Here is a 24364-nt window from a genome sequence, read left to right as displayed (position 1 = left end):
TGACAAACCCCTTCCTCTCGGCATCCTGGCTTACTCGCCCCTTCTCAGAGTCCCCTAATTTCTTTAGTTACTACCTGAGTTCAGGTGTCCCTGGCCTGGGCACCGTGCTCTCTCTTTCAACCAACTTTGCCTGCCTCGGCCTTGTGCTAATTTGACAACCTGCTTTCCAGTTTCCCAAATCCTCATGTTCCCCTGCAGATCCTAGCTCCCACATGCACTGTTTACCCCTACTCTCCTTTTATTCCTTCCAGCTTCTCTGCTGAGCAGAGAGCTCTAAATGACCTCTGGGCCTTATTGATGCCTAAGGACCAGCAGGTCACCAGGCCGCAATCCCTATCTGATGCTGCTGATGCTGTCCTCAGAGGAGCAGGGAACAGATACTTGAGAGGTTTGTTGTCCAAGAGATCCTGTTAACTTTGTGGTGAGTCATGTGGGTGCACAGAAGTGTCACTTTACTCTTTCTTAGCGGTGACCTTGAGACCTGAAAACCAGCCACCGGATGCTCAGGAGGGGACACAGGAGAAAACACCCAGTCCATCCTGAGCCCTCAGGCAGAGCAGGCCATCATGCATTCAGTCAACCTTGATTTCTCCAACCTGACCTTGGGCCAGGCACCATGCTGGCACTGTGGAGCCGAAGCTGAACCAGACAGACAGGTCCCTTCCCCCAGGAAGCTGTGCTGGGGCAGGGTGGGGTAGGAGGTGTCGGATAGTTTACGAACAGCGTCATTGTGGGTGGTTATAAGTACTGAGTCCCAGCCAGAGGCTTGTTAGCTGGAACAGTCATAGCCTTTGTCAGTCCCCCAGCGTGGGTCCAACAGTTCTCACTCTTCAAACTGGCTAGTCCCACTCTCCCCACCCCCATTCCCACTCTTGCACATGGCCAGGAGAATTCCAGGACCAGAGCCTGGTGCCCAACACACTTAATAAATAGGTCTTACAGAAATACAGAACAGACTTTTGAACTCTGTGGGAGAAGGTGAGGGTGGGATGTTTCAAAAGAACAGCATGTATACCATCTATGGTGAAACAGATCACCAGCCCAGGTGGGATGCATGAGACAAGTGCTCCGGCCTGGTGCACTGGGAAGACCCAGAGGAATCGGGTGGAGAGGGAGATGGGAGGGGGGATCGGGATGGGGAATAAGTGTAAATCTATGGCTGATTCATATCAATGTATGACAAAACCCACTGAAATGTTGTGAAGCAATTAGCCTCCAACTAATAAAAAAATTTAAAAAAAAAAAAAATAGGTCTTGATTGCCTGGATGGAGATGCACACTGTTTTCATAGAATAGTATAAAAATCGAAATCAGCTGCCCATATTATTGCCATCTTTGGCAAAGGTCCAGGAAGGCCCTGCAGATGCAACACTGCTGGGTTTTAAGCCACAAGATACACACACACACACACACACACACACACACACTCTCTCTCTCTCTCTCTCTCTCTCTCTCTCTCTTTTTCTCTCTCTCTCTGAGCATTTAAGACAGGGCTAAGACTTAAGCCATGTCCAAGTTGTTAAACTTGGACACAGAACTGCCTGGGGTTTAACAGAAGCAGAAATCACGCTCAGCTTTCTTCTCCCAGCCTGTCCATTTGGGCATATGCAACTAATTAGAAAGACAATCTTGATTTTCAAGTAGATTCAACACATCCAAGATAACCACAGAAGGAGAGCTTGTGAGAGAGATAGGTTGGCTTCTAATGACCAGCAATCACCTGCAGGCCTTGGCCCCATCACACCCTTTCCCACCTGCCCTGCTCTGCGGTCCTGTGAGCGCCTCCTGACACAGCTCCCCAGCTGCCCGCTATGCATGGCTTCCAGACTTGGCAGGAGGTGAGAAAGCCTCTGAGACCAACCAAGCTGTGACCTCATTTTTTGCTCTCACTCCTCCAGTCGCTCCAAATGGGTATCTGGGCTGTTCCTCAACTTTGACCTCTGTGCACCTTTCTCCATCCATCATAGGTTTGCTGGTGACCACAGAGGGTTTGTGATGATGAATGAGTAAACCGGTGTTTATAAAGTGCCAAGTAAGTGAGTGCTATAGTTTATGAACTGACTCTATCTCCTCCGGTCTCCCTAATCCTTTCTTGTTTTCCAAGCATCTCAGGCTGGAGGGACCACCCAGTTCTATCTAGCTCTGGAATGCCCCTCAAAGTTCTCTACATCTGCCCCCATCACCCGAGAGCTCTTCCCAATTCCTCCCTGTGTCTCCCTCCTGTTTTTCAAAGGGCTGTTGTTTTTCTTAATATTGCTTTACCCCTCCCCAAAAGACAGTTACACAAGTAGATGTGGGAGGAAGCTAAAAAACATAAGTCAACGATGACTAAGTCTGCCTAGCTCCCTCATCGCTGGAATATTGTCAGAATCGGCTCTCTCTCACCCCTGCCTCTGTAAAAATCCTTTGCCGAGGGTGTGATTTTTTCCTGAAGATCATTCTTTCCACATGACCAAATGTTGTCATGCATAACTAGTCCAGAGCATTTCTTTCTGCCCAAATCCATGCTTGGGGCACAGCACTCAGGGTCACTCAGAAGTGATTTTTCCCTAATGGACAGGCAGCTGGGTGGTTCCTGGAAGTTTCACTAGCAATCAGGGATGATCAGTTATCCCAGAGTTTTCTTCCCCCCACTACTTCTCTGGTTTCTGAATAAGTGCTTTTCCTGAAGTCCAATGACCTCAGAAGGAAAGAGTTCAAATAAAATCCAGCATGCATCTCCAGCTTTGGAGCAGACAACAAGGCCTCTGAAATGAGACAGACACCAAGCAGCCTGAGCTCCTGTTCCACAGTCCCAGAGTCTCAGACCCCTCAACCCCTGAACACTAGTGACGGAATCAGCCCAAGAGGTGTTAAAACGGCTCGCCCATTGGGCAGCACTTCCTGAGCTCTGTCTGAGCATAAGAGCCGCAAGGTCTGGCGTTCTGCTCCTCTTTTACAAGATGCAATAGGTAATGAACAGGAATTCCCCCAACTGTGCATCATGGAGCCCGCCCTGCCTCCAGAGGGTTGTGTTCACACAAGCCAAATAGGCAATTGACCAGAGCATTTAATACTTAAGCGTCTGTGTGAATAATCCAAACCAAAATCCCAGGTTTTTTACATACATGTAAATTGTTCTTCACAAAGGCAAACCCTAACCTAATCCCTTCACTGCTAAAAAGTTGGCTCCCAGAAACAAAACATTTCATAATAAAGGCAGCCCTATTTCATGCAGACCCATTATGAATTGGGGCAAATTGAGGTCTATCAGATTTTAAGTAATTAACTGCCTAAAAAAGAAAGCTTAGAATTTGCAAACCCAAGCATTTGCTGGCATAATTTTTAAAGTTTCGATCTATACCATGTCCCCAGGTTTTTGCATTCAATAAAAACCCAACTATTTTGCCTCTGATGAGTCCTTGAAGAAAACACATGGGAGATACAGAAACTTAGCTCTTAAAAGTAGCTGGACCAAATTGCCCAAGACCAGCAGAAACTTAATTCTAAACTTAAAAAAAAACAAAATCACATCATTTAAGCTGAATATCTTTATTGGACTCAGAAACAGTCCAACACATTTCTCAAAAATAAGTTGATGAAAATTTCATATTTTCTGAACCCTGAAGAGTTTTTTCTCAATTTTATTCTTTTTAAAATGCCTTTTAAATTAATTATCAGTTCAGTTCAGTCTCTCAGTTGTGTCTGACTCTTTGTGGCCCCATGAACCGCAGCACACCAGGCCTCCCTGTCCATCACCAGCTCCCGGAGTTTACTCATGTCCATCATGTCATCGAATTTACTCATGTCCATCGAGTCAGTGATGCCTTCCAACCGTCTCATCGTCTGTCATCCCCTTCTCTTCCCACCTTCAATCTTTCCTAGCATCAGGGTCTTTTCCAATGAGTCAGTTCCTTGCATCAGGTGGCCAAAGTATTGGAGTTTCAGCTTCAGCATCAGTCCTTCCAATGAATATTCAGGACTAATTTCCTTTAGGATTGACTGGTTGGATCTCCTTGCAGTCCAAGGGACTCTCAAGAGTCTTCTCCAACACCACAGTTCAAAAGCATCAACTCTTCAGCACTCAGCTTTCTTTATAGTCCAACTCTCACAGCCATACATGACTACTGGAAAAACCATAGCTTTGACTAGATGGACCTTTGTTGGCAAAGTAACGTCTCTGCTTTTTAATATGCTGTCTAGGTTGGTCATAGCTTTTCTTCCAAGGAGCAAGTGTCTTTTAATTTCATGGCTGCCGTCACCATCTACAGTGATTTTGGAGCCCCCAAAAATTAATTCTAGCAATATCCTTTTTTTTTTTTAAGGAAAGCATATTTTTTTTTAAGTCATTGAATTTGTTTCAACACTGCTTCTGTTTTCTGTTTTGGTTTTTTGGCCCGGAGGCATGTGGGGTCTTAGCTCCTGATCAGGAATGAACCCATACATTGGAAGTCTTAATCCCTGGACCGCCAGGGGAGTCCCAGCAATATTCTTAAACTGTGGGAAATCGACAAATATCAATTGAGGATCTGTTCTGTGGGAATCAGTCTGTAACAGCTCTCTGGTTTTACATTCTCAAGGGCTGTTTCCAGAGCACTGGTTTTTTTAAGGCCATAAGCCCATCTCTTCTCTGGGAGAAGCTGTTTCTGCAGAGTCTTGAGAATCATCCTAACATTTTAGAGAATAAGCGCAAAGCACAGTAGTGATTCTCAAACTTCATGTAGCCAAACGCCCTTGGGTGTCTCTTAAAAGGTAGATTTCTGGGTCCCACTCCAGAGATCATTTTTTTTTTCTGGATTGGAGCCTGGAAATTGGTATTATCAACCAGCCCCTCTCCTCCCCTGCAGGAGTCCCGATGCTGGAAGTCCTCTTCAGTTTTAAGGTGACACACCAGACCACAGAGAGAAATTCTCTCTCTGGCCTCTTCCTGACACCCCTTGAGCCTTGGGAGAGGACACCTCTTCTCTGGGGTCCCCACTGAAATGGCAACATCAAGATCTCCCTGCCAGCTCCCCTAAAATAAAGTCACAGACGACCGCATGGCCCGGGAGCTATTCTGCCAAGTCATTCATGTTATGTGCTGACCCGCGGGGAGAGGACCAGGCCCTTCTCCCTTGCTCTCTCCCGCTGTCTCCGAGGACCTCTCAAGACTGAGGCCCAGCGCCATCTCCCTCGCAGCTGCTGGTCCATCCCTTTCCAAAGGATGCGGCGGCTCCACCTGCGGGTACATCTACACAGGGTATCCTGCACACCGGGTCCACCTTCTTCATTAGCCCCGCAGCCCTCACGGGGAGCGCCAGTGTGTAACATCGAGTGGTCTCCATGGCAACCGACAGGGTGTCACGCCGACACGAGATTACGACCTCACGGCGTGGGGATTCCAGAGAAGGGGTTGGGGACGGCGCCCCCCTGAGTCCCAGACCCACGCCCAAACTGCAGGGAAGGACCCCCCACTTCCTTCCCGCCTGGATCGCCTGACCCCTCCCGCTCCGTTGGCACAGTGAGGACGGAGAGCGGGGGATGGGTTTCCACGGCGTCCCCCAACCCGACGGGGGGGCGGGGTATGGTGGCGGGCCGGCGCCCCCGGCACGCTCGAGCCTCTGCGAGCGAGCTGGAGCAGGCGCGGGCTGCACTGGGCCAGGATCGGGGGCGGGAGCGGGCGGGCCCCGCGAGGGGCGTAAGTCCCACCTTCGGGGGCGGTGCCTGGCGGTGGGGAGTGTCAGGAAGAGGAAGAGCTCGGCCAGAGGCGGTGCGGGCGCGAGACGAGCAGACGCCGGGCCGAGGCGAGCGCCGCGCGGGCCACCATGGCCACGGACGAGCTGGCCAGCAAGCTGAGCCGGCGGCTGCAGATGGAGGGCGAGGGCGGCGGCGAGGCCCCGGAGCAGCCCGGGCTGAACGGGGCGGCGGCGGCAGCGGCGGGAGCGCCCGACGAGACGGCCGAGGCGCTGGGCAGCGCGGACGAAGAGCTGAGCGCCAAGCTGCTGCGGCGCGCCGACCTCAACCAGGGCATCGGCGAGCCCCAGTCACCCAGCCGCCGCGTCTTCAACCCCTATACTGAGTTCAAGGAGTTCTCCAGGAAGCAGATCAAGGACATGGAGAAGATGTTCAAGGAGTGAGTGCCCACCCGACCCTGTCCCCCACCCACCCCGCGAGCCGGCCTCGGCTCCTGAGCCCCCGAACCCCGGACCCCGCGCGGTCCCGTGACCCATGCGGCCAGCCGAGCTCCCCGATCCCCGACACATCAGAGGCGAGGACCCCAGATCCCTTCCAGATAGTCACGAGGCTCCGGGACCTCCTCCCCACCACGCTTATGGGTCTGGGGACCCGCGGCCCCTGGCACGCGACCCCTTCTCACGGTGACGCTGCCCCCGGTACCCGACCCGCACGCACACGGAGTAGGGGACCTCGCGGCTCCTTCTAGAGAAGCGCGAGCCCCCATTGCTACCATTCGCGTGGGTCTGGAGAGCTCGGATCTCTGGCCTAGGACCCCTGTCTTGTTAGTGATCCTTCTCCACACCCGCGCACTAGGAGACTGGGGACCCCGTGGCCTCTGTGTCCTCCTCCTCAGCTACTTGAATTCCCAACCAACCCCCAACCCAAACGCGGGTCAGAAACACCCACCCCACCCTCCAGCGCCTCAACAAAGGTGACCGTTCCTTTCACTGGCTGGGGCTCTTTCATTTTTTCCGCTTATCTCACATCCCCCTCAACGTGGGTTCTGGGCCGAGACCCCTCCCCCACTTTCCCTGCACTTATTCAACATCTACCAGCAAACTGTGTCAAAGACCCTTCAGTCCCTCTCACCTCTACCCCCATCCACTCCTTTAGCCAGGCCCCCAACCCTTGACCCTCAGGTGATCTCCCCAGGGAGGGACCCCTTCCTCCCTGCCCCCTACTCCGCTGGTCTGTACAAACCTCACCACCAATCATCCGGTCAGGACTGTCCCCTCCTCGCTCTCCAGACTGCGGCTCCCTCCTCTTGCCCTCACCACCCTGAAGCTTTGCAGTCACTGGCCCCCTGCTTTCTGTCAGAAGGCCCCATATCTCCTTTCCCCTCTTCCCCCACTGCATGCCCCCTGTCCTCCCCGCAGAGGGTCACCTCCTATCTGACTTGGCTGGTGGCTCTCACCTCAGCCCTTCCTCCATCCCTTTTTCCACACCCCATGCCCTCAGCAGGTTGGACAGGTACTTTGAGGCCTCTGGACTTACCCCTCCCCCAACAAAAAAAAACTTTAAATCTCTTAAATGACTGGAGAGAAAAACTTCCTGATCCCCTTTGGGTCCACCCCTGGGTTCACCCTCTTGGGACTGAGACGGTCAGATGCACTGCCCCCCAGCAGTGTGGGGGTTCGGGTAGGGGTGGGGGCTGTGAAGGTGCTCAACCCCCCTCCCTTTGATACTGTTCCCCACCCACCTCCTGTTGCCCATCGCCCCTGCCCCTGGAGGGGAAAACAGCCCCAGGGGTGTGATCTGGAATAGGTCTGGAAATGGATCCAAAAAGGTAGACCCGTCCTGAGGTCAAGTCTTAGGTGAGGAAGTCAGGAGGTCTGGCAGCCACCTTGGCTGGGGCAGGAGGTGGGGGCAGGCTGGGGCAGTGTGACCCAGCGGCAAGCAGGAAGCCCAGGGTGTTTTGCAACCCCCCAGTTTGAGAAAGGCTCTTTCCCACTTCTCACTGCTTGCTGCGGCTGCTGCTTCTGCATTTGACCCCCATTGTAGGGAAGAGGTTTTTTGGTTCTCAGACCTGAATGGCTGGGAACCCCATACTTTTTTCCGAGGGTCAGCCTGGGGCAGAACTGAGTCCTTAACCCCACCCCAGGCCTCTGCACAGACACCCCTGGTCCCTGGGGAGCCTGCTCCTTTGCCTGCAGGGTCTTGGTTTAGGAGATCTTATCAAGTTTTATCATGATCGAAGACTGGCCTTATCAGAAGCACAGGAGTTCCAGGATTCCAGACCCAATAGAGGGCAACTTCCTTGTAGACTCTGCCGCCCCCCCTCCCACCCCCACACAGGGAAGTACAGGAGAGATTATTCAGCTGCTTGATCCCTGTATTCACACTGCCCAGGGACTAAGGAGCTCCTCCATTCCTCCCAGCACCCCATGACAGAACTGTCATCACCACTGTGGCGCAGTTGGGCAGTCTGGGCACAGAGAAGTGAAGTAATTTGCCAAGAACACACAGCTAGAAAATGATGGAGTCAGGCTCTAAACCCAGGCCTGTGACTCCAGAATTCATGTTCTTCCCTCCTGGGTTTCCCATCACAGATGTCTGCCTCCAAATGGGCCAGCACCCCCTTCCATATTCATGGCTGATTTTCCCCCACATGGACCCACCACCTCCTTCTCTTGGGCTTCCATGACATCCCTTCTACCCCCATGAAAAATAAAAAGAAGGAACAGTTTGGAGAACCCAGACACACCAAATGAGCAGGGACTTGGGATTGCTTCCCTGTGCCTCAGACAGTAAAGAATCTGCCTGCAATGCAGGAGACCTGGGTTTGATCCCTGGGTTGGGAAGATCCCCGGAGAAGGGCCTGGCAACCCACTCCAATATTCTTGCCTGGAGAATCCCATAAACAGAGGAGCCTGGTGGGCTACAGTCAATGGGGTCACAAAGAGTCGGACATGACTGAGTGACTAACACTTTGACTAAATGGGAAGCTGCAGCTTGGTTAGAAGGAGCACATGGCTTGGGGAGGGGTCTTGAACCTGCGTTTGCAGAACAAGCTCACTTTTTTACGGAGGCTGTTTCTGGTATGAGTTTGACGAGGGATACTTTGGTGAAAATTGAGCGGAGCTGAACCCCTGGAGCCCCTTCTTGGCACCACTGCTGCTTGATGGGGTGCTGCTTGGCAGGGATGGAGGTGGGGGCAGGAAGGGGCCAGGGAGCTGGACTTCTAGGGAAGGAAGTGCCGCCCGCCGGGGGGGGGCCCTGGCGAGGAGGGAAGGCAGCAGATTTTGTATTCAAGGAAACAAGGCTTCACTGTGCCAGCCGAGCCCAGCCCAGCCGAGTCCCGGCTGTGAACAGCCAACAGACAGGCTCTCATGGAAGACAAAACCCCCGTTCTGCTTCTGCCATCCAAGAGGGGCTGCAGCCTCCTGGGTCCAAGCAGGGCTGGAGGATCACAGCCAGGGCTTTGCCGAGAGACTTCCACCCTGATCTGCAGCCCCCATGGCAGAGGGGAGGGGAGCCCAGGCCTCCTAGAAAACCGTCCCCCAAATCAGAGTGCAAGAGACGGGAAAGAGCAGAGGGAACTGGGAGCTGGACTTGCCTTGGAGGTCAGGAGCTAGGAAGCGGGGCTTTGCTATTGAATTACCTAGTATGCCTGCCCTTCCCCTAGCCTCAGTTTTCCCATCTGTAAAAGGAGCACAGTGACAGATGATTCTCAAAGATTCAGCAGTGACCTCCTTATGTCTGAGCAACCCTGAGCTGTCTGGATGACAGAACTGCCTTCTGGGGTCTTCCAGTTCATCCATTCAGTAGTCATCAGCAGATTCTTCCTCAGGGTGGAGATGGAGGGAGAAGAAAGGGGGCAGGGGGAAGATGGACAGGCTCTCTACTATCACTGACCTTACACTCCCGATAGTTTCCATCTGGGAGAGACGTTGGGGGGGTCGTCATCAACCCTTCTCCCCATTTTACAGAAGAGAAAACTGAGGCCCAGGAAGGTGTAGTGACTTTCATGGGGAGATTTTCAATGACTGAACCAGAGCATCCTTATCTATACAATGGGGACAGTGGTCCCTGCTTCTCAGGGAGGGGCTGCAGGCAGGTGATGCACTCAGAGCTCTGGCACAGTGCCAGGCACCTGGAGGCACCTCGACTCTCAATCCTTCCTCCCCTTGCTGCCTCAGATTGCTCCCATCACCTCTAATTCCACCCTCTCCCATCCTCTGTCTGCTCATTCGTTTAGGGTCCTGCCTGGGTCGGGAAGACCTCCCTGGAGAAGGAAAGGGCAACCCACTCCAGTATTCTTGCCTGGATAATTCCATGGACAGAGGAGCCTGACAGGCTACAGTCCACAGGGTCTAGGGTAGCAGAGTCAAACTAATGCTGGAGACCTCCAGGCAAGGGCCAGGGGTGTGGCCCCAGAGGGCCTCAAGGCAGCCACCTCTGGGCTGGCAACAGCCTGGGGCTGTTGCCTGGGGCTCTGTGGGGTTTTGTAAGCTGAGACCTGCCAGAGAGGCAGGCAGCCATGTAATTCTGAACCTGCTGTGGAATCCGAGGAAGATGCCCTAGTTCCCTGCCTGGCCCAGGCTCGTCCCCAGCCACTTCATCTCATGACCCCTTGCGTCAGAACAGCCGGTGCCCCTCTCTTCTTCCCACCGTGCCCTCCCCTCCACCTGCTCCACCTTCCTGGTGTCTCCTCAGGCTTTTGCAGCTCACAGCACCACCCCGCGCCCCCCTCCCCACCCCCCAGCACAGCCCCCTCGTCCTTTCTGGGAGAGCGTCTGGTGCAGTGGTTAAGCGCTGGGCCTTTGGAGTGTGCTACCCTGGGTTGGAATCCCAGCTGTGGGCCCTGGGGCAAAACACCTAAACCCTTCTGAGCCTCACGTCCTCACCCTAGAACAGGGAGAACAATAACCCCAACCTCCCAGGGTTGTTATAAAGTGTTTAACCCTGGGCTTGGCACAGAATAAGTCCTCACCAAGTTCCTGTCACTACCATCCCTAGCCCTGGCAGTGGTGGCTGGCACAGAGATGGCTCCAAAAAGCCACTGGCTGCCTCCACTTACCCCCCACGGAGCTGCCCAGCCTGCCAGGCTGGCAACAGCCCTCTTGCTTTGGGCCCGAGTGACGGGCCTCGGCATGAGAACCTTCTTTCCCTCCTGTGGAACAGAAGCTTTGATTGACAGCTACATATGGCTCTGGTAAATAACAAAAATGGGTACTCGAATTCATTATCACTTAATTACGTGGAAGGCAGGTGGCAGGGAAAAGGGAAGAGCACCCAGCAGCCCGGGGATGACACAAAACTAGGACTCTAGTTGGCTCCCGTGTGCCATTGCCCAGCAGGTGGGTACTCCAAAGTTTCTCAGAGTCTATTTCCCCTGGGGCTAGAGAACCTGCCCTGGAAAGTCCTGAGGATTAAGTTGAGAAAGTCCAGGGGAACTCCCTGCTGGTCCAGTGGTTAGGACTCTGTACATTTACTGCCAAGGGCCCGGGTCAGTCCCTGGCCCGGAAACCAAGATCCCGGAAGCTACATAGTGTGGCCAAAAAAAAAAAAAAACTCCTGAGCCTTTGTAAAGAGTCCACCATCATGTCTGGCTGGTGGGCTATTAAAAATATAGGTGACATTTTTGAAAAATGTAGGGTTCACACCGTTGATCATATTTTGTTAAGTTTCTGTATGCAAGTTCCAGAGAATTAAGGGGAAAATAAAATCTCTGCCCTCAAGAAGCTTACAGTGTCATGAAGAGCAATGGCATAGAGGGGTCTTTGCGAGTGAGAGAGGATGGACCCCCAGGGCTGGAAACGTCAGGTTCCATTTCTTTGTCTCTACAAAGAGTACTGAAAGTTCTCTTGAAGGATGCTATGATGACAGCCCTCCATAGCCAGCCCCCTGCCTCCACACCCTCTCCTTGCTAAATGGAGCCACCAGGCCCATGGGGCCCAGTGTATTATTTCAGGAACTGAATTGAATCCTCAGACCAGCCCAGTGAGGTGGGTGCTGTCCTTCTCCCCATTTGCCAGATGAGGAAAGCAAGGCCCAAGGTTATAATAAGTGGCCAGGGCAGGATTAGAACCAGGTCTGCCTACAGGGAGCTCCCAAGACCAAGTGAGGGCTGTGTTTATGGCTGGGGGACGGGGAAAGGGAACCCTCTGGGGGTTCAGAGGTTGGGTCCTGCCCCTACAGCAGCCGGGAGCCTGGCTTTCTGGGGAGAAGCCCCACCCCTGGGGAGTGAGGGTTTTCTGGCCTCAGGCCCGTCCTCTGCTTTCCTACTTCCCTTCTGATTCTGAGTCACCTCTCCTCTCCCAACCCCCGGGGACCTTTGGTTCCCTTTTGGTTTGCGCCTTCCTGCCTTCTGTCTGTGCCTCTGGGTTCAGCTCTAGCAGACCAGGCCTTGCTGCCTGGGGCCCTTTCTGCAAAGCCAACCCCACGCCCTCCAGCTGCTGAGGTCCCTCTGTCTACACAGCAGTCTTCTCTTTGGCTGATTTCCGCTTTTTTAGGACTCTAGAGAAGTGAGAGTTCTAGGCCAGAAAGGTGCAGCCAGACAGAGCCAGGCCTGGGGACTCCTGAGCTGTGTGGAGAGAGAGGACCACTGGGGTGCTCCCTTCCAGGAACTATGCCTCTTGTTTAATCCTTTCTCAACATCCTATAAGATGGTCATCACCCATTTCACAGATAAGAAGACTGAGTCTCAGATTTCTATGACTGAGGAGCAGAGACAGGATTTGAACTTGATTCTTCTGACTCCAAGTCCTTTGCTCCCATGGGACCCTATTAGGAGCATATCCTCATCAGCTTGTTAGAAATCCAATCACTCAGGCTCCACACCAGGCCTACTGGATCAGAGTCTGCATTTTAGCAAGACTCACCAGGTATCCACTTTAAGGTTTAAGAAGCACTGGGCCACCCCATAGCCATCTCCCTGCCCCGTTCCTGAGTCTAGGGAGTGAGACAATAACAAGAGGGAAGCTTAATAACAAACACTGGGTTATATTAGACATTTGGTATGTGTCCTTTGCAATCACTGTTATAATAATAATTATTATTAAGAGCAGGCTGCGGGGAGACCCACTGCTGTTGCTACCAGTGGAGGGAGCTACCCTCCCAGGGTGGGGCTCAGTGAGAGATGCTTAAACCCGAGTTTAGGATGTCCTGAGCCCTGACAGCCCCCAGCAGGTTGCCATCAGCCGGGGGGGGGGGCACCCACTTGATCCTTGGACTCACTGGGAAGCTATAGGGGAAGCATCAGCCCCACCCTGGCCACACTCACCCATACACGCTCACACACCCTCTCCTTCACTGACACAGGGCAACAGATCGAGTGTCAGACTCTAAAGATAGTGCTGGAGGAAGTGGTGAGTGACTGGGCTTTCCCCTCCTGAGTCAAGCAGTCTGGGGGTGGGGAGTGTAGGAACGGATGGGCACTGCCAAAATGTCGTCGCCGAGCCTGTGGGTGTCTACCTGTACCAGGAGGCGGGCCAGGCCAACCCAGCTGTAGCAAGTAGCAAGGCCAGAATTTCCCTGGTGTCTAGAACTTTCCTACCTTCCCATTTCAGGACAAAGAGTAGAGGCCTAGGAACCACTGAAGCCTCCCCAGACAGAATGGGGAAAGACCAGGTCTGTGAATACTGGGGCCAAAGTCAGGTGGGCCTGGGGGCTCAGTGGTCCATAAACACCGCTCTCTCCAGCTGTCTGTCCTCCTGGCAACCCCCATGGGCAGAGGGACCGCCCACAAAGGCCTGGGATGGGACGGGAACCAAAAGGGAGAGAATTGGGGTCCCCTATACTCCCAAACCAACTGTTGCCCTCTCCCCCTGTGCAGTGACTCTGATGGCTCCTCGCTCTGCCATCAGACAGTACAGACAGCTGGGAGGGTCATATTAGAGCAACTTTCTAATAGAGAGTTCCAAAGCCAAAATGGGTTGTTTTAGTGAAGCAGTGAGCTTCCCGTCCTCAGAGGTACTCAAGCAGGAAAGCTGCATTAGGGGATCTGACCCTCATGAATGGCTAAATTAGGTGGCCTCCAGTATCCCTCCCAACCTGAGTTTCTTTGGTACAGGGTCTATAGGCATCCAAACACAGCAGAGTAGTTAAAAGCACATGTTTTTTCCTCAGGTCAGGGTTCTGATCGTCAAGTATGTCCTTGTTAGCTGTGATCTTGGTCAAGTCACTTCCTCCCTGAGTCTCAGTCTGCTGTCTGTAGTATGGGGATGCTTATGCCTGCTTCACCAAGTTCCTGAGAGGATCTGACACAAAGCACTTGGGATAGTGCCTGCCACTAGTGAGTGCTGAGCCAGGAGGAGCCACTAATGATAATATTGTTATGAAATCGGGGCAGGCCCTGCATACTATCAGAGCCAGCTGCTGCTCAGCCCCGAAACTCCAGGTTATCAGAACCAGGGGAGGAGGAGCAATCCGCCAAGAGGGCCCTGCAGCCCCAAGGGGCAAAGTCTGCCCGGGTGGTAACCGCTGCTCCATTTTCAAGGACAGATGGGAGGGGATTTTGTCACCAGCATCCGGGGCAGCAGCAGCTGAGCCCTCCCTGTTGAGAACTGTTCAGAGGGAGGGGGGTAGGAATGTGGGCACAGTGCCAGGTGCAGCAGCCTCCCTCCAGTGCTGGAGAAAAGTGCTGAGCTCCCAGCCCAGGAGCTTTGTTGTCAGTCCCTCCGGATGGAATTGGTCCTCCCAGGCAGGTCCCAAGCCTCTCCTCTCAGCCCAGCCTCCCCCAGCCCTACAGGCTTGAGAATTCAGGACCTCTCATGGGACCAAGAAGACGGAAGCCGGCAGGTAGGGAGGGAGGAAAGTTTACAGCTTTTGGAAACTTGCTGATCTCTAACTGTGACCCTAGACTGCTTGCTACCCACTCTACATGACATGAAGCGGGTAGACCAGGCATCCAGACAGATCTTGTGTACAGAGTCTTTGCCTGGATCCTCTGAGCTACCTGTAGCCTCAGCTCCAGCTCAGGGCAAGGGCTGTTGGAAGAGAGGGTCTCCCCAGCCAGGGATATGCCTGTTTCCCAGCATCCTACTAACACCATTCTCTCCTGGGTTGCCAGGCATCCTCCTGCTGGTGGCACAGTGACCATCTCCCCCTTTCTCATTTCCCTCTCTGTCAGAGGAGGAACAGGAGGGTAGCCCAGGACTGGGACTTCTCTCTCCCTCTGCCCAGTGAAAGAGCAAAAGATTATATTTCTCCACCTCCCCAAGTGGCAGGGTCTCTGAATCCAGCCTAATGGGGGTTGGGGGTGGAAGTAGTTGGACCTTCAGGGGAGATGCTCGTGGGACCCCTCATTCATCTTGTCCACCCCCTACCTCCGGGTCGCTCTACAGCAAGCATTTCCTCCCAGCCATACACCTTCAGGACTGGGGAAGAAATTGTATTTTTTACCACTGTTATTATCACTATTTTTATATTATGTGTACAAATATACTTAACTAGTATCTGGCACATTAAAAGTTCTCAATGGAGCTATTATAATCAAATTAGCAGGTTTTAGGCACATATTACTTACTAGGTGTTTTGTATCCTTGTGTGTGTACATGTGCAGGCTCTGTTATTCACTCAGTCGTGTTCAACTCTTTGTGACCCCGTGGACTGCAGCACATCAGGCTTCCCCTTCTCTGTCCTTTACCATCTCCCAGAGCTTGCTCAAATTCATGTCCATTGAGTTGGTGATGCCGTCCAACCATCTCATCCTCTGTTGTCCCCTTCTCCTCCTGCCTTCCATCTTTCCCAGCATCAGGGTCTTTTCTAATGAATCGGCTCTTCGCATCAGGTGGCCAAAGTATTGGAGCTTCAGCCTCAGTATGGGCTTAGTCATGTCCAACTCTTTGTGACACCATGGACAGTTGCCCGGCAGGCTCCTCTGTCCATGGGATTTTCCGGATAAGAATACTGGAGTGGGTTGCCATTTCCTATTCCAGGGGATTTTCCCAACCCAAGGATTGAACCCACATCTCTTGCATTGGCAGGCAAGTTCCTTACTAACTGCAACACCTGGAAAGCCCATTTTATGTATCCATAATCTCCTTTACTCTCAAACCCTAACGATAGATGTTAACAATAATAATAATTCAGCAGTGGTACTGTAATTAGTGTGTATTAATTAAGTACCTGTTGTGGGCCAGCCTCTGTGCTCAGAATCTATGTGGATCCTCTGTTAACCCTTGCCTTGAGCCTGAGATGGGTCTGATCTCCATGGTGTAAATGGAGAAATTGAGGCGCCTGGGGTCATGTGACTTGAGCAGGGTCACCTGGCCCACAGATGGCAGAGCTGGGGTTTGGACTCAGGTCAGTTTCAGCAGAGATTCTGTGAGCACAAACCTCCAGGGTTTACCTAGGAAGAATCTAACTGATCCAATGACCCAGAGCCCGCCCACATCAGAGCCCAGGGCACGTGGTGGATGTCCACTCCCTGGACGGCGGGGGGTGGGGGGGCTGTTGGTGGGGGTTCCAGTGTTGCCACCTCTGGCGCCCCACCTCCCACCCCAGCACCTGCTTCTCCCTACTCTCTGTCACCTCCCCTTGGTGACTGATTCTCCGGCACTGCAGCCAGGACTGTCCCCCTGGGGGCGGGAGCCCAGACCCTGTAATTGATTGATGCTTGATTGACGCAGACAGCGGTTCAGGTCGCGGTTTGAGCTGCAGCCCAGACAGGCCTGGGAGCTGCCAGAGACCAAGATCCAGAGCCCTCGTTTCTGTCCAAGTGTGGACACTTTATCTGCACTTCCTCTGAAACTGAGCCACCCCTGGCTGCGGGAGAAATGCTTGAGCAGTAAATAACGCTGAGACTCAGGAAGGCGAGTGGGGCGGTGGAGAGAGTCAAGTGTGGGAAACGCAGGGATGGGGGACTGAACCCCTGGCCAGTGCCCAGACCTTTATAGTCCCTGTTCCCTAATCAGTCACGTGGGGCCATAACTGACCTCCCAGGATTGCTGAGCATAGAGGTTGTAGAGAGAAACTGCCTGGCACGTAGTAGGAGCTTCATAAAGGTAACTAAGTCTCATGATAGTGCTGGTAGCTGCCATTTCTGGAGCCAGCGCTGGGCTAAGTGCTTGTCACATATGAACCCCTTCAGTCCCTGCAGTGACCCTACGAAAGGGTCACCATCATACCAGGGGTTCTTGGCCTCAGCGGGAGGCTCAGTGGCACAGTCTCCTAGAAGCCAGGCCGTCTGCCCCAGCCCTGACATGTCATCGCCGAACGTCACTGGAGCCCAAGTTCAGAAAGAGGCCGGGCCTTTGTTTTCCTTGGGGACATTGAGGAGGGGCGTCCGCATGACTGACCGTGGACAGACTGACTCCTCTGTCGTGGGGCTGCTCTCCTCCTGGGCCGCCCCAGGGCTGCTCCAGTTCCCCTCACTAAGGCTCAAGGAGCAGCCACCCCGCCTGCTACCAACTGGCAAACAGACTCCAAAGATGGAAGATGAGGGGCTCCACTGTGCCCTCCTCAGGGTCCCTCCAGCTCTAAGTGGAGTCTGGACCACGGGATCGCCGGCCTTCCTGACCTTCTCAAGTCCCACAGTCCTCCCCTGCATCCTCTCGTTATCTGCTTCCACCTGGGCTGTGGCCACTGCCCGTGCTGTAGCCTCCTCTCTCCGCGGTGGGGATGAGGCCTCAGGACCCTATGCTCCCTGCAGGCTTCCCAGAGACCTGTCTTCCCTGTGCTGCGTCACTCCCAACCACTGACTCACTTGCTCGTGAACTATTTATACCCCTCGCACACATGCTCCGCTCAGCGCTCCTCTGTTCTGCTGGCAGCCCCAGGACGTGTGGAGGGGGGCTGGGCCCAGCAAATGTGCAGGTCTGTGAGCCCTCCAGACGTGGGATAGAAGCCCAGCTCCTTCCTCTATTGCTGTGTGACCTTGGGCATCTCACTTCACCTCTCTGAGCCTTCGTGTTAAATGTAGGAGATTAAGTAAAATGAAGTAGGTAAATTTCCCAGCACAAAGATAAGATTTCAAAAGCTGGTTGCTGTCAGATTTGTCCATAGTTGTGTGAAGTATAACTGGAGATGGGGGAAGGGAGTTGGGGAGCCCTTGAAGAGGGGACAGAAATGAGATGAGTGTCTATGTGGGAACTCCAAGTCTGCAGAAAGTGTCTGGAGCTCAGCCCCTCTGTGTCATATTACTGTCCTCTGCACTGTCACCCAGCCATCTTGAGGCCTTGAGGACTGCATGAAGGTCTTTAGGCTCAGGAGGCCCACTTGGCCAGCACTGAGATGACCCTCCCCCACCCACCAGGAGGCAATCAGGGCGGTTGCTTGGTTGGCCTGATAAGAGGGCCTGGCTGGGCTGCGGGAACAGCGCCCACATCCGCCCGGCTGTGTGCTCCCAGCACCCCAGCACCTCCCCCGCCAGGGGACGGGCCGGAGTGCAGCTCTGACCCAAGCTCTTACCACAAGGAAGCCGGTCGAGCGAGCTGTTTAGACTCTGCCCCTCACCCTGTCTGTCTCTCTGCCAGGCCATGGGTGGTAGGAAAAAGAGACCCGAATTGTGCAGGGCAGAGGCACAGTCATCACCTAATCATTGTTCAGGCCTTTCCAGCCACCGCTGTACCCTCCTGCAGGCACCCTGTACAAGTTGTTCTCTGAACACACCCCAGGCCACATTCCAGAAAACTCAAAGTTTTCTTTGAGGGCTCTACCCTTAGACATGTACCTTCTGCCTCCCTCCTGGGTGATGACGGGGAGAGGGGGAGATATGGAGCCAAGATGCCCTCAAGGGCCTGTGGAGGTGCTGAAGGATGGTCAGTGAGTTCTTCCATCAGGCCCACCCTCCCAGTTTGTACCCCGTATGATACTGTGAATCTTCCTACCTGCTTGTAATGTCTCACTCAGTAGATAGAGGCTGTGGTTTCAGCTTCCCTGTGTAGCAGGTTTGGCCAAAAGTTGGCATTGTTCGAGATATAGGAGGCTGCCAGGCCACGTGGTGAGCTGCCCATCATCAGAGGTAACCAAGCAGTCGCTGGACCACAAATCAGCCTTGGCTGAGGTCCTCGCTAGGAGGTGACTTTTGAGTCCCTAGGGTTCTTGCACTCTGGCTTATCACCTCTCTGGCTGGTGAGGTATGAGGTGTCAGGATGTCCTTAGGCCTCTCTTTGCACCCACAGGTACGATGCCGGCCGGGATGGTTTCATCGACCTGATGGAGCTAAAGCTCATGATGGAGAAACTTGGAGCCCCCCAGACCCACCTGGGCCTGAAAAACATGATCAAGGAGGTGGATGAGGACTTTGACAGCAAGCTCAGCTTCCGGGAGGTGAGTGTCCTGCTCCCCGTGGGGGGCAATGCTGTTGGGGGCTTGGTGGTAGGGAGAGACTCACCCCTGCTTTGTCATTGAGCTACTTGTCCTTGAACAGCCACTGTTGAATGGCTTATTGTTGGCTGAATGAGGTTTCAGCAGATCATAGAGCAGGTCCCCAGGGAGATTCTGAGATGCTTAAGTGAGAAGAAGGTCCATCCATTCCTTCATGTAGTGAGCACTTATTTTATTTATTGACTGATTTAATTTTATTTATGTCTGTGTTGGGTCTTCATTGCTGCATGAGCTTTTCTCTACTAGCCGAGAGCGAGGGCTACTCTCTGGTTGCGGTGCTCGGGCTTTTCATTGCAGTGGCTTCTCCTGTCGCAGAGCATAGGCTCTAGGTGCACGAGCTTTGGTAGTTGTAGCACACAGACTCAGTAGTTGCAGCTCATGGGCTCTAGAGCGCACACTCAGTAGTTGTGGCCCACAGACTTGATTTACCCCACTGCATGGGGAATCTTCCTAGACCAGGGATCGAACCCATGTCCCCTGCTTTGGCAGGCAGACTCCCCATCCACTGTACTACCAGGGAAGTCCTGTATCCCTGACCCCATGTGGGCTCTGGGGGCACAGAGAAAGACCCTGTGCTCCCGGGGTCCTGGCGTGCAGAGGGCGAGATGCACAGAGAGTGAAACAATCGGATGCTGTGACTGAGGAGAAGAAGGGGCAGATGGAGGAGGGACTCTCACTGCAGGTCCAAGAGGAGCAGGTGCTGGGCCAGGTGACTTCACACTCCTGCTCTCACTCAGCCTCACTCTGAGCTGGGAGCCACGAGCAAACCTGTTTGCTGGAGGAGGAAACCAAGGCTCCAAGCCAGATAGCAATGGCGCTGGCCCCGTGGGCAGCACAGGGTTAAATGCCAGCTGTGGCCTCTGGAGAGTCAAGGCTCAGGTGGGCCCTGGAGAGCTAGCAGGAAGCACAGAGGAGGCAAGGCAAGAGAAGAGTGGCCCCGGGAGGAAGGTGCGGGCAGCATGCAATGGTGGTATGGACTCAGGACCTGGGTTCGAGTCCTTCCTCCATCACTTTCTGGTGCTGAGCCTTCCTCTTTCTGTAAAAGGGGCACAATCATGTACCTTCAGGGCTCAGTAAATGGGATTTAAAGTGGACTGGTTTGGAGAAAACAGTGGAGACAAAGGTAAGAGGTAAGTTGAGGCTTATGATGGGAGCTGAGCGTGGGCGGAGCAGGCTGCAGGAGCCGTGATCTTGGGGTGGACAGGAGATCGGTCACCTCGCCTCCCATTCTACAGATGGGCAACCGAGGCCCAGAGAGAGAGGGGCCCAGCAACCTGTTCAGGAATACAGAGCATGGAGAGTGGAGAACGCAGGCCTCTGGCTCCCAGGCCCGCGAGCACCTCTCTTCCCAGGGAAGCCTGTAGCAGGTCCAGGGGTGGGCAGGTTCTGGCCCCTCCCACTCTCTCCCTGATGACATCAGTGTTCTGTTCTCCCTGCCACAGTTCCTCCTGATTTTCCGCAAGGCAGCAGCCGGGGAGCTGCAGGAGGACAGCGGGCTGCACGTGCTGGCCCGCCTCTCCGAGATCGACGTGTCCACCGAGGGTGTCAAGGGGGCCAAGAGCTTCTTTGAGGCCAAGGTAAGGAATGGGGGGCTGTATGGTGCCCCGACCCCACTTAAGGATGGGGATGGCTGGGATCCACCAGGATCCTGAGTTAGCAGAAGGATCAGCATGTCCCCTTCCTGTCCCTGCTGCGGCCGCAGACAGGAGGTGGGGAGCTGACACCTATCGGGGCCCACGTCGTTCCTGGCTTCTGTCCCCTCCCATCCTGCTTGCGATCCTTTCCAGTTTCCCCTTTCTCTCCCCCAGGGATGGGTGAGGGGTGTGTATTCTTGAAGAGGGAACAAGGACCACTTTGAGATGCCCCTGCCCTGGCACACAGAGCCACTACCCACAAAGGACTGGGCTTTAAAAGGTGGGATCAAGAGACAGCAGAGCAGGCCCAGAAAGACAGCACTGGTTCCCAGCGCCTTTCGGAGACACTGGCCCTGCCAGCCCCAGCCTGGAGGGAGTGTGATGGGCCCCAGAGGCCAACCCCAGGCATGGCACAGGTTCAGGTGGAGGGGACAAGTATGGTTCCTGGATCCTGTCTTGCCAGGGCTCTGGGGCTCCTGCCTGTTCTTGCTTCTCCCCATCTTCATGTTAGCTAAGAACATTCCTTCTAAAGGCCTCCTCGCACCTCCTTCTGGGCTTCTAGAATTGATGGGATGTTTCTGGGTTCAGTTGGGCTTCCCAGGACGGGAACAGGATAAGAATAGCTACATCAGAAGCTCCCATTTACAGGACCCATACTCTGCAACAGCCACTGAATGTATCTTATCTCTTTTAATCCTCTCCCCATATCTATGAGGTCAGACTTATTAATCACCAGGCTCTAAATATGGGCTTCCCTGGTAGCTCAGTTGGTAAAGAGTCTGCCTGCAGTGCAGGAGACCCAGGTTCAACCCCTGGATGGGAAAAATTCCCTGGAGGAGAAAATGGCAACCCACTTCAGTATTCTTGCCTGGGAAATGCCATGGACAGAGAAGCCTGGCAGGCTACAGTCTATGGAGTCACGAGTCAGACACGACTTGGCAACTAAATCACTACCAGGCTCTAAATGGAAGAACTGAGGCTCAGAGAGGTGACTGAAGTGCTGAGCCGAGGGTCTGGATGGTGGCAGGCAGCGCATTGGTTGGGGTGGGATGGGGGCACAGCAGAACTAGAAGAGACCCCAGAGAGACCTCCTCTGGTCCTGACCGCCTGACTCCCACCTGACCCCATCCCAGGTCCAGGCCATGAACGTGTCCAGCCGCTTCGAGGAGGAGATCAAGGCAGAGCAGGAGGAGAGGAAGAAGCAGGCGGAGGAGATGAAGCAGCGGAAAGCAGCCTTCAAGGAGCTGCAGTCCACTTTCAAGTAGCGAGGCTGTGCCCCACCACGTGGCCCCGGCCCTGGCGCCCGGTCTGGACGGCGAGGGTGGCAAGGGTGAGCACACCGGAGGCCCAGCTTGATCCTCAGCTCTGCCCGAAGGGACCATGCTAAAAAAGCTACAGATGTCTGTGAACGAGCCGATCGAGGGGGTCTCCCAGAGCGGCCCGGCCTCTCCCCGCTCCCTCTGCTGTTCCTGAGGCCGCGACACCAGCTGCCCGGCCGGTCCTGCTCCTTCGCCTCCTGGCTGCCCGCTGCCTGCCCCAGCCGTGCCTGCTCCCGGCTCTAGGGCGCACCCTGCTGGGGGCTGCCCTCCACACACACTCCTCTCCTCCCTGCCGCTCCCCCTTTCCACCTCCTCCCCACCCCAGAGGCCACCTGCCCTTCACCTGCAGGCCGCACCGCCCCCGCGGCCCTGGGGCCCCTCCCTAGACTGGGGGAGCGACAGATGGCAAGAATCGCAGACCCAGAGAGCTGATCGGTGGCACCCGGCTCCCCACCCCCAGCACCTGTTCCTGCAGCCCTGCCTCCTCTCTCTGCTGGAATCAAGGGGGGCGCTTCTATCCTGGCCAAGGGACCCAGGGCCCTGGCCCACCCGCCCCATCCCTGCCCCCCAGCTGACATGGAAACCCCAGCCCTCTGGGCCCCAGCCAGGCAGGGTGAGGGGGCAGCTCTGCCAATCTACCTCACGGGCCCACACTCTGCCGGCCATGCCATGGATCATGGGCCGGGAAGGCTCTGGGGGCAGAAACACCACTCCCTAGTTGCCGCACCCCCACCGCATACCGGCCCACAGCAGCCAGAGGGTCCCTGGAGAAGAGGGGGCAGTGGGGAGGGCTTGGCCCCTTCATGGGGAAGGAAACCAGCACGCCTCCGTTCTCCAGGAGGTGTCCAAGAAGTGCTTTAAGTGGTTTGCACGGACCAGGTGGTGGGGAGCAGGGGGCCTGGCTGGGCTCTTTCACGCCATCCTTCCCTGAACGACGTTCACCGCCTTGGCACCAGCGACGGGAACCTGTCCCGTCACACCCACCCCCTGAGGGTGCACGGGGCCCGCAGCCCCCCCCCCCCCGCCCTGTGCCCCTCCCCAAATGGGCCGTGGCCAAGCCTGTGCCACCAGCCTGGCCCTGCGCGGCTCCCCATGTGCACGCTCACGTGTGTGCGTGTCCGTGTGTGTGCGTGTCCGTGTCTGTTGCTGTGTCGTGAAGCTGTGCCCGTCCCCCAGTCCAAACAAGTGAATGGCCGCTGAGGCCACAGTTATGCAACTTTCCGTGTGTGTCGTGACAGCGTCACTGCTTTTTAAACTCGATAATTATTTTAGTAAGATGCCCCAAGAGTCCACACAACTCCTGTTGGCCTTGCAGAGGTTTTATTTTTTTGGCCTTAGAATCTGCAGGAATTAGGAGGTACTGGCCCCCGCGCAGCAGCCTTGGCCCTGGATTGCGTTTGCCTTAGCGGATATGTTTATACAGATGAATATAAAAAGTTCTTTTTCTTTGGGCTTATTGCTTTTTTTTTCTCTCCTCCCATCTCACCAAAAAAAAAAGCTACTTCTTCATTCGGTGGTACGATTATTTTTTTTAACTAAATAAGAAAATTCTATATTCTTATGTGTGTGTGGTTCTTGTTGGGGTGGGAGAAGGGAGGGGCTGGGAAAGGAGTGGACAGGGCAAGGTCACCAGGGTGCGGGGACAGCATTTGCTCAGGTGGCTCCCATGTCAGAAGCCAGGGAGAAGAGGGGACTCAGGCCTCCTTCCTAAGGGGAGAAGTTGAGTTTGATGCTCACACATGCTGTCACCAGGGACTCGTCTAAGCTCTTTTTTAAAAGGAAAAAATTGTCTACTTATTTATTTGGCTGACCTAGGTCTTAGTGGCCACACTTGGAATTTTACTTGTGGAATGCAAGTGCTTAGTTGCATCATGTGGGGTTTATTTCCCTGACCAGGGATCAAAACCCAAGACTCCTGTATTGGATGCATGGAGTCTTAGCCACCAGACCGCCAGATAAGTCAGTGTATCAGTTCATTTAATCCTCACAGTCAGCCCATGGGCATGGGGGGGGCACAGTCTTGGTTTTCAAGAGACACAGGCAAATGGGGCAGCTCCAGTTCATTCAGTCCACAGCCCACGTCCCTACCCATTTAGCCACCCTGCCTGCCAAGTTCACTCGAGGGCATGCACCAGGAGTGTCACCGAGGCCACAGGGCTTCTGGACTGATGCACCCGGGAGCCCCGCCAAGACGCCCTCACACTCAGAGACACTCCAAGCCTCCTCCGTTACAGACTGGGGTGGTGGGGTGGTGAGGAACAAGCTGGGGTTCCCCCTATAAGAGGACTTTGAACAGATTAGGCTCCCCCTGGGTCTCAGTCTCCCCATCTGGTCAATGTGAGGGTGGGCTAAGGTCTCAAGGTCTTCCCTTTGGGTGTCCCCCTTTCCCAGGTAAAATCTGGTGTGGGGGGCGGCGGGCAGGATTTGAGATGATGCTGTACATCG

At 54.5% G+C, this 24364-nt stretch overlaps 1 protein-coding gene across 1 annotated transcript; it reads left to right on the top strand.

The window, feature by feature from the left end:
- Positions 1 to 5708: 5708 nt before the first annotated feature.
- Positions 5709 to 23472, top strand: EFHD2 (EF-hand domain family member D2). Its single transcript, XM_043923803.1, has 4 exons — positions 5709 to 6091; positions 18762 to 18909; positions 20409 to 20543; positions 21734 to 23472. The coding sequence occupies exons 1-4, from the start codon at positions 5784 to 5786 to the stop codon at positions 21863 to 21865; spliced, it is 723 nt and encodes a 240-aa protein (XP_043779738.1). The 5' UTR covers positions 5709 to 5783; the 3' UTR covers positions 21866 to 23472.
- The last annotated feature ends 892 nt before the right edge of the window (positions 23473 to 24364 follow it).

Source organism: Cervus elaphus, chromosome 14 (assembly GCF_910594005.1).
Source record: "Cervus elaphus chromosome 14, mCerEla1.1, whole genome shotgun sequence".
Taxonomy (NCBI): Eukaryota; Metazoa; Chordata; class Mammalia; order Artiodactyla; family Cervidae; genus Cervus; species Cervus elaphus.
This window is presented reverse-complemented; position numbering and strand designations above follow the sequence as displayed.